This window comes from Microtus ochrogaster, linkage group LG9 (assembly GCF_000317375.1).
Source record: "Microtus ochrogaster isolate Prairie Vole_2 linkage group LG9, MicOch1.0, whole genome shotgun sequence".
In the NCBI taxonomy this organism is placed as follows: Eukaryota; Metazoa; Chordata; class Mammalia; order Rodentia; family Cricetidae; genus Microtus; species Microtus ochrogaster.
The window spans coordinates 37,837,487-37,847,436 of NC_022034.1; the positions used below are offsets into that span (position 1 = coordinate 37,837,487).

The window sequence follows — 9,950 nt, forward strand, 5'->3', positions numbered from 1 at the left end:
CCTTGACCTGTAGGTCTTTTAACCCTTTACCCTAATGTTATGTCTATCTCTGGCATTATAGTATGTTTCTTGGATGCAGCAGAAGAATGGATCCTGTTTTTAAATCCAATCTGTTAGTCCGTTTCTTTCTAATAGGGAATTGAGACCATTAATGTTGAGAACTATCAGTTAACATTTTTTTTTTTTGATTCCTGTTTTTTGTTGCTATGATGTCAGTTTTCCCTGCTCTTTGGATTTGCTGCTCTTGGGATCATTTATTTCTGTGTTTTCTTGGGTGTGGTTAACCTTTTCAGGTTGAAGTTTTCTTTCTATAACTTTCTGTAGAGTTGGTTAGATACATACTGCTTAAATTTGGTTTTATTGTGGAATGTCTTGTTTTCTCCATCTATTATATTTGAAAGTTTTACTAGGTACAGTTGTCTGGGCTGGTATCTGTATTCTCTGAATCACATGTGTCCATGTCTTTCTGGCTTTTAGAGTCTCCATTGAGAAATCTAGTGTTATTATCGTAAGTTTTTATTTATATGCTATTTGGTGTTTTCCCTTGCAGCTTTTAATATTTTTTTTGTTCTGTACATCAGTGTGTTGATTATAATGTATCATAGGGAATTTCTTTTATGGTATAGTCTATTTGGTCTTCTAGTGTATGATTTTTGTACCTTGACAGATACCTCTTTCCTAAAGTTAGGAAAATTTTCTTCTACGATTTTGTTGAAAATATGTTCTGTTCCTTTGAACTGGGTTTCTTCTCCTCCTCTATTCCTATTATTCATAGACTTGCTTTTTTTCAAAGTGTTCCAGATTTCCTGAATATTTTCTGCCTGGCTTATTTTTTAGCTTTAACATTTTCTTTGACTGAGTGAGGACAGGCCCCTGTAAGGGGTTTTCTACAGGGCTGAGGATGAGAATGGAGAATTTAAAACAACGGATAGGAAGGAAAGGAAAGATTGTTGAGTCCCATTTTTTTAAAAATTGATTTATAGAAATTCTACATATTCTAGGAACTGATATTTTCTTAATATTTTATGTAGCAATATGTTCTGATGTCTTTTTGTCTCTGGTAGTGTTTAAGAGACGTTCTTAATCTTTCTTACATGTTTTACTCTGTTTTTTGTTGGAGAAATTGCTTCCCTCCCAAAGGTTGATAGATGTTGATAGATATAAACTTATCGTCTTCTAGAACTTTCAGTTTTGTTCTGTGAGACATGTATAAATGTATTCATTATTATTTCTACATGAATAATGTTTAAAAGCCCTTTTACTACAGTTGTGTAAATAACAGCTCTGCCATGTACCATGTCATAAATAATTTTTTGAACATGTTTGTGGATATGCTCTGGGTTCCCCAGGCAACACAGATCAATGAGCTGGGTAGCCAGATGGCCCAGGGCTTGCCTAGGGATTGTCTATCTTAACTAAGAGGGCATCTTTAGTTACAAGTTGAGTTAGCATGGCTTTAATCTGTGGTACAGGATAGCATCAAAATCCCAAGTACTTCCCACCTTTTCCTCTTTGGGGAACCATTTGTTTCTGTGTTGCCTCTATGTGTGGTTGTTCCAGCCTCTGAATGTTACCACATCAAAAAATAGAAAATAGTTTTCTGGGCTCTGAATGTTTGCAGGCAAAGTGCATCTAAGCAGTAAGCTTATATTTAGTTTACTATAGGGTAATGAGTTCTTAAGGTAGGGAGAGAGTCCTCTCTCTCTCTCTCTCTCTCTCTCTCTCTCTCTCTCTCCTCTCTCCTCTCTCTCCATCTGTTGTTCAGCTATAAGCTTCAAAGCCAGGCCTGCAGGGAAAGAAGGCTTATCTGAAGTCTCACTCTGTCTTTCTTTCCCTGGGTGAACTTCTTTTTCTACTCCCTGAACCCTTGCGGCAGTTAAAAGTGAACCTGTGTGACCCAAGTATATTGGGTAACAGCTTGCTTTGTTTATATATTATTTGTTTGTTTTTTGAGACAGGGTTTCTCTGTAGCTTTGGTGCCCATCCCGGAACTAGCTCTTGTAGACCAGGCTGGCCTCGAACTCCCAGAGATCCGCCTGCCTCTGCCTCCCGAGTGCTGGGATTAAAGGCGTGCGCCACCACCGCCCGGCTGTTTATATTTCTTAAAAGATATCTTTTATTTTCAGAATTATATGTATGTGTTGTGGAGGTATGTGTATATGTGAGTGCAAGTACCTTCTATCCAGAAGATGTGGGATCCCCTGGAGCTGGAGTTCCAGGAGGTTGTGACTTACCTGACATGGGAACTGAACTCGGGTCCTCTGTAAGGGTAGTACATGCCACTGACTATCTCCCCAGCTCCTTGTTTACATTCTGGCTTTTCCCTTGCACTCAGGTTCTTTGATTGTTTCTTTGGTTTTAGACTTCTCAATATTTGCTCTCTTGGCGCTCACACATTCAGCACAAAGGCTTTGCTCTTGTTTTTCTTTGGGTGAGTTTTTGTTGGCTTTTAGTGTGAGGTTAAGTCGATATTCAGAGTTCTCCAGGTTACCGAAGGGGAAGATGGCTAAATGCATGATCATCACTTTATGTTTTGTCACTTCTGCCTGAAGGCTTGCTGGAGACGGAACCACTGCGAGGAAGAGATGAGGATGTGATAGCCAGTGCTGACTTCTCTAGCATGCTCTCTGAGGAGGAGAAGGAAGAGTTAAAGGCAGAATTAGTTCAGGTATGTTCAGAAATCTTCTATTTCTGTCTTTTGCTCCATACAGGTCCCATGTTGCAATTATGTTGTCTGTCATGTAATAAAGTGTCATAAATGAACACATCGCAGGATGATTCATTTTTTTTCAAGGGGTTTTTGTAATACTGGTCGTGTCTGCAGTGGTAAAGTGGAGAACAGTGCTGTGCAATCTACAATAACAAGTTGTGTTAAGTATGTGCTTCTTGTTTTCCTTAGTGTAGAGATGTTGTGCAAATGTTAAGTACTTAAGGAATCAAATGGAATGTGTTTAAAGCTTTGGGACAGACCAGGTGTGGCCATGCGTACTTGTTATCCTTGCATTCAGGAGGCTGAGGCCGGAAGATGAAGAGTGGAGGTTGGCCTGGGATGTGGAGTGAGTTCTAGGCTTGTTTGGACTACATATACAGAATCTTGACTCAGACACAGAAAAAACAATAAAGAAACCACAGCATGGCCACAATCTCTTTTTAAAAAGCAATTCTTCAACATTTTTATTACTTTAATGAAAATGTCAATCATGAAATCAGCTGACTTGACTCTTTTTAAGAACAATGAGACTCTGCGGGTGGAGAGGTAAGCTACAATTAATTAGAACTTAATGGGAGCATTTGTACCTGCTGTCCTAGAGGAGAGGGAAATGCCAGTCTCATCCTAAGCATAGCTCTGTGCCCAGCGTTTGGTAGGTGAGACCCTCTCACCCGTTGACTCACAGTGAGAGATGCCTGTTTCTTGGCGAGGGCTGGAGGAGGGCTCCTAGAGCAGAGTGAAGCAGGGGAAGAGGAGAGGTAGATCATTCCTTTGGCACCCACTTCACAGGGCGGCATGCGCTTGTTTCTCATGAAAGCATGGCTTTCCCTTCCTTCTGTCTGTCAGCTTTCCACCGGCTCAGGACACAGCCTTGGGCCTGGCACAGCTGCTACGCTATACTGGCTCACTGTTATCAATGTAAGGTCTTAATGAATTGCAATACATTCTTTAAGTTTTATTCTGTAATTTTATTATTTTAATTGTGTTTTGTTGAGAATGAATCTTGCTAGGTAACCCAGGCTGACCTGGAACTAACAGATCTTCTGCCTGCCTTCTGAGTTGGGTTCCACTAATGTTTATTAATACACTCCGTTATAAGTTTTCATTTTATTTTTTTCCACACATAACAGTAGGATGTATCTATGGGTTGCAGTGTGATATATTCGTATGTGTGGATAGCATGTGGCAGCCAAATAAAGATGCAGCGTGTATCTGCTGCCTTACACATTTAGTTTTTCTTTGTGCCGAGACCATTCAGTTTCCTAGTTATTTTGAAATGCATAATCAACATCATCACCCTACTGAATGGTGGTAGAACCTCAGAACTTGCTCTTATCTAAAATAATTGTGTATCCTTTGACCATTTTCTCCTCGTTTCCCCCTTTCCCTCCCCAATCTTCAGCAAACACTATTTTACTCTGTTTCTATGTTTTGTTTTGTATCAAATACAGGTGTCATTGTGTAGTCTATATGTAGACAACATTGTGTGACATTGTTTTTGTGTGCCAGCCCTTAAATTAGTCCCATTTAAAAATAACAAACCAACTTAGTCCTCCAACATGACTGGAAAGTATTTCGCCAAGTGCACTGCCTCTAACAGAATATTCTAGTTTTTTACCTGGACTTCTGTGTGGCCACTGAATGGTCATGCATGCCAGAGTGCAGAACAAAGGTCACCTTAATGGGTAATAGGCTAACTTCACATGGTCTCATGACTCTAAATTCTGTTCTATGACCTGTTTATGTCAACTGTAGTGTCTAAAAATCATGTTCTGTAAACTGCTGCAGGCTAGTTGACGTGAAGTTAGACCTTAAATCCTTCACTACAAGAGCCCCAGTGTCAGCTCAAGAAGACTTCTGTAGCAGAATGACTCCTATAAAATGTCTTGGTTTATCTGTGTTCTAGGATGGGTGTGTACATATGTCACACAATTCAGTGTGCTCTTGTTGGCGTATATTGTTCTTATTATCAAGGAAAAAGGACGCGTTGGTTTGAGATGGATGCTTCCTGAGAACAAGTGCTCAGCAACATTCTCAGACTTCCCTGTCTTCTTGGTCACAGCATCATGCTTCCAGCAAGTTTCATTTCTGATACTCTTGAGGTCAGAATCCTGATCCTGATACGAAACGCTTTATGACTGTATTTAGGTTACGGGGATTCATGATTCCATCCTTCATGGTGCACTGGCCTTTAATGCTTTCTGTTTTATTTCTGGGAGCTTCAGAGATAAAGAGTCAACGAGTGTTAAAGTTAGCATCATGACTTCCAGAGACACTTGTTTTGGGCCTGTCCCCCAGACAGTGAAAAAGACAGGCACATGTATCCTTGCAAATTTCCCTCGCCCATTTCTTCACCCTTGCTACCCTCACCTTGGCCTTGCTCTTTTCCCAAATCAGCTTCCCTACCCTTTCTCTCTTGCACAAAATGTCCTGCCTATGCACAGGCAGCACAGCAGGGCCTTTGCACACCAGATACATTCAGGTTTTATTGGCACTGCGAGGCTCTAGTTACCATAAGAACATAGAGACCACTCTCAGTCATCTAAACAGAAAAGCTCAGCCCCTGTCTCAACTCTCCACAGATGATCTCCTAGGTCAAAAGCAGATCCTCTCTGTACCTGGAAGGTCTTGTTGAGTTTCTTAGGCATGGGGTGTGTATGAAGACTCCTCCGAGGCCAGCAGATGGGTCAGCAGTTAAAGGTGCCTGTGGCCAAGCCCGATGACTTGAGTGTGAGCCCTGACATTCATGTAGGGGTAGGAGAGATCAAGTCCCGCAGGTTGTTCTGTGACTTCCCCATGTGCCTCATGGTATGTGCACGCCCTCTCCATTCACAAATCAAGTTAAAGATTCCTCAGCGACCAGTCTTTTGGAGATGTCTCTTTTATCGGGTGAAGTGCAATCCTATGGCAGAGCGAGACCTCTATGGATAAAGACAGCTTATCTCTGTTTGTCCAAAGCAGTCTTGGGTCTGCCAGGACACAGACTTTGGTTCGCACCTCTTCATAGTTCCCTAATAGCTTCCTATGGCCATCTCTCAGCCTCCTTCACCCCATACTTTTAGTTACTGCCCTGATGAGGCTGTCCTCAGACCGTCTTCTAAGTTTGTAGATCCACACAGCCAACATGTTTTGTACACAACTTGAACTGTAGTTTCTTTTATTATGTTATATTTGTATTCTTAAAATTCCTTGGACACAAAACCAGTATTACCCCTTATGGCTGGGCCCTAGCGTCTTCCTCGGGGGAGGGGGTGAGAAGGCACAGGGTCAATGTCTCAGACACTGGGAGTCAGGTAGAAGGCAAACAGAAGATTCATTTATTTTACAATGGGGAGAAACTTATAAACCCTGCCAGCACCCAGGTGTTCTGATCCGTTGACTGTTCGCAGGGTTGTCCCTCATTGGCTAGGCATTATGAGGACTTCTGACAGCACCAGGTTTGCTCCTTTTGACCTGGTAGGCCTCACTTCCTACAGACCCTATCTGGTGCAGTGGTGTGTGCATAGGTGTCCAATGACTATTTATCATTAGCTAGAGTTATTTTGCAGCTTAATCGAAAATCTCTATTGCTAATGCCCAAAGTGGAGTGTGTGATTCTATGGATCTTATCACTATATTACAAAGTACTGGTTCATTTCTGGTATATGTTCTATCTCATCACCAGCTGCTTAAGGTCCTTAAATACCTAATGATCACTCTTTTCAGATACACTCACTCAATAATTCTTGTTGTCTTTACCTTTTGTTTCCTCTGAGCAGCATTTAATGTGCCGTGTTCTGTAACGTGCCTAGCTTTGGAAAGACAAAAGTATTGGCACCAGTGCTATCAATTTGTGATTATATAACAATTTGGTACCGCCAATGTTCCTAGATAAGATGACTCAAACAAACAAAAAGTAGATGATTAAAATCCCAGCCAGCATCATCAGAAGGCAGAACTTATTTTGAAACTTTTTCCTCTCTGTTGATTTCTTCCTCACTGGGTGGGAGGTCCAAGAACACACACTGCCTTCAGGCTATGAAGATTGGAAAAGGCTGACTTGACCCTGGGCCTTTCTCTCCCAATTTTTGTAGGAGCATTTTAATCTTAGTTCTCCAGGGATCTCAGCCAAAAGAGGCTGGTGTTGAGGCCGTGTGCAAAATGACTTACCGACAATGAACAGATTATCAAAACATTTCTTCTGACTGTGTGTTATAAATTCCTTACAATGTAGCAACTCAAACAGAAAATTAAATTTCCAATCTTACAACATAAATTGTGTATTAAAGTTAATTTTTTAGCAAATCCAGCTTAGTTAATTTGCTTTTTTTGTATTTTTATGTAGATAAGTTTATTAACACGGTCAACAAACATACAACATTCTATAGTCATTACTTGAGTCTCTAAAACACAAATGTTTGTCACCCCTTCTGAAAGGAAACCATACACATCAAGCCGTTCTCATACCTTACCCTTCAGCTATTTCTGACAACCACCATGCTGTCCTCTCTCTCTGTGACTTTGCCTGTTCTGAGTAGTTCATGTGTGTGGACTCACATGCTATTATGTGGACTCACATGCTATGTGAGCTCTTGGTGTCTGGTTTCTTTTTCTTAAGCCTAATATTTTCAAGGTTTACCCATGCAGAAACATGCTCAAGGTTCAAGGTTCATCCACACAGTAGCATGTATTAAGAGTTCATTTTTTGGTATGAATGCACCATATCTTACTTTATGTATAAACATAGTTTTGCTGTGTTCAACCTTTGAGGGACATGTGGGCTGTTTTCCCTCTTGGTTATAAACTGTGTTACTGTTAACACATATATTCTAAATTTCTTGGGGTATATATGTCAAAATGATACTACTAGACCAAATTGTAGTTTGGCATTTAGCTTTGAGAAACCAGACAGTGTTCTACAGTGCTGAAATAACCTTTTTTTAATGAAGCAACACGTAAAGGTTCCATTCCTTCACATCTTCGCTAGCACTTGTTTTCTTGCTAATCATATGTAAATAATCAATTAAAGTATCTAACCTTGGTCATAAATATTTCTCACATGGGGATTGTCTAGGGAGTCAAGAAACATCAAATAACCCCAAATAGTGTATTCTAGGCCAGCCAGCATTATATAGTGAGACCCTGTCTCAAAGGAATAAATATTTAAAAGTAAATCAAAAAACCAAATATCTATCTCTAATGAAGAAAAAAAAATATGCTGAGTTAAAAGGTAGTCTAAATGCTTCTGTCAATGTGATTTACCTGCTCTTTATCTCACTTTGGACTTGATGTGTCTACAAAACTCCATGTGCATGAGGCCGAACTATCAAGATCTGTGAGCCCTTTCTCCAGCCCTACAGCAGTCAGTTACTTCTGCAAGTGAAAAGTTTTCCCAGGGTTTTTTTTTTTCACACAATAGAAACTACAGAAACATCCTACATATCCATCCCACTCCAAGAAAGAACCAGACTCCCAGTAATTTCAGTCACTCAAAGCGAAAGAAGCAGGAGGGCTCTAGCTATCGAAGAGGAGAGGAAGATGCGATACCCAAGCATTGTCTGTGGAAAAGGAACAAGAGATATCCATATTAGGCAGGAGACGAAATACAGGAAGACACTTTGACAAAAATAAAAAAGTGGAATATGACAGGGTAATAACGAACAGAGAAACTGTGGTTTTAAAATAACACTGTGTTCTCACGTAGCGGGAGACTAACGTGTGCACCTCAGGTAGTCAGAGTGGCCTTCTCTTTCAGCTGTCAGCCTAGCCATGAACACAGAAGACTTGGTCATCAAGAAAAAGACACACTTCTACTGATTATAAATATGTATGGAATGTGTGATTCAGTTTCTCTTCTGAAAATGTTTCCAAGTACATATAAAAAACATTCCATGAACATAAAGAAATGTATACCATTAAACTATAGGAACATTTTCCTGTTGCTAAAATCTCTCCAAGATTTTGTTCTTTCATAGTGTGCTATGTAAAATGCTTCTCCTCTGTGTCTTTGTTCCTGAAGTGGTTATCTGTGTTGTGAGGCTTCCCATCTGGGGAGCAGTTCAGAGTACTTGTGTATCATGCATGTGAGGCCGCGGGTTCAGCCCTCACCAGGGTCAAAACAGAAGATGAAAAGTCCAAGCACTGTTTGGCACTGGGAAAAAGTCATCCTTTTGCCACAGAATAGACTCTGTTTCAAAAGCCACTGTTCTTCAGCAGCTTCCTTGGTGATCCAAGGAAGGCGTTTGCAAGATGCGTGGCATTATTATCCACAAGTTGTGGTCAGAAATAAAGTGATACTTTGGATGTAAATGAGACAAAGTTCCCTATTTTGAAACACTCAGAATGCTGAGGAAACTGGCAGATGCCTGAAGTCTCATTGCATCGTTAAGCTTTGGGGTTGGCAGCATGAGGCCATTAACAGGACTCCACCGACACATCCCAATCTTTTGGAAATAGATTTTTCACTCACTCTGATGTTTCACCCTGTCATTTTTTTTTTCTCTTACCTGTAGCTAGAAGACGAAATCACAACATTGCGACAAGTTTTGTCAGCGAAAGAAAGACATCTGGTTGAGATCAAACAGAAACTTGGCATGAACCTGATGAACGAGCTAAAGCAGAACTTCAGCCGAGGCTGGCACGACATGCAGACCACAACTGCGTGAGTATGGGCAGAGCTTCAGGAAGTTAGGGAGCCTGCGGTCTCGCCGCTCTTCCGGTTTTCCTCTGGTTCTTCCTACCAGGTTGTTTGGTACTTGTAGGTGTAAAGAAAGTATTTTGTTTAGGAGCAAAGGAAAGAAATACGAGTGATAAGTAAGTATATTGCACGAATAGCAAACCATCAAAGACCTTCCTGCGATAAGCTTGTGTGGATTAAGGCTCTTAATTGCAAGACCGAAGGATGTAGCTGGTAGAGTGCTTGCCTAGATACAGAAAATCCTAGGTTCATGCGTTAACACGGCATGAAGGCTTTCTTTCCCTTCTAGCACTGAGGAGGTGGAGGTAGGAGGATCAGAAATTCAAGGTCTTATCCCATGCTTTTTCAGACCCAGGCTAGCTGGTCTTGGTGAATTCCCGAAAGATCATCCCCATTGTCTCAGTGTGTGGGTGTACCCCTCGTAGTCCTGAGTTCCTTGCTCGTGCTCCCCCTCCTTCTGCTCCTGATTTGGACCTTGAGATTTCTAACCGGACTTACATAGCAGACAATGAGGACTACTGAGAACTCAAGAACAATGGCAATGGGTTTTTGATCCTACTGCAC

General features: G+C 41.0%; 1 protein-coding gene across 3 annotated transcripts in view; it reads left to right on the plus strand.

The window, feature by feature from the left end:
* The window catches only part of Tpd52l1 (TPD52 like 1), a 101,141-nt gene that overhangs the window by 63,947 nt on the left and 27,244 nt on the right, over positions 1-9,950 (plus strand). For all 3 annotated transcript variants that reach the window (XM_013352399.2, XM_005363650.3, XM_026787319.1), the window contains exons 2-3: positions 2,553-2,668; positions 9,202-9,350. In XM_013352399.2, the coding sequence (XP_013207853.1) occupies positions 2,553-2,668; positions 9,202-9,350 (265 nt within the window). The remainder of the gene's footprint in view (positions 1-2,552; positions 2,669-9,201; positions 9,351-9,950) is intronic.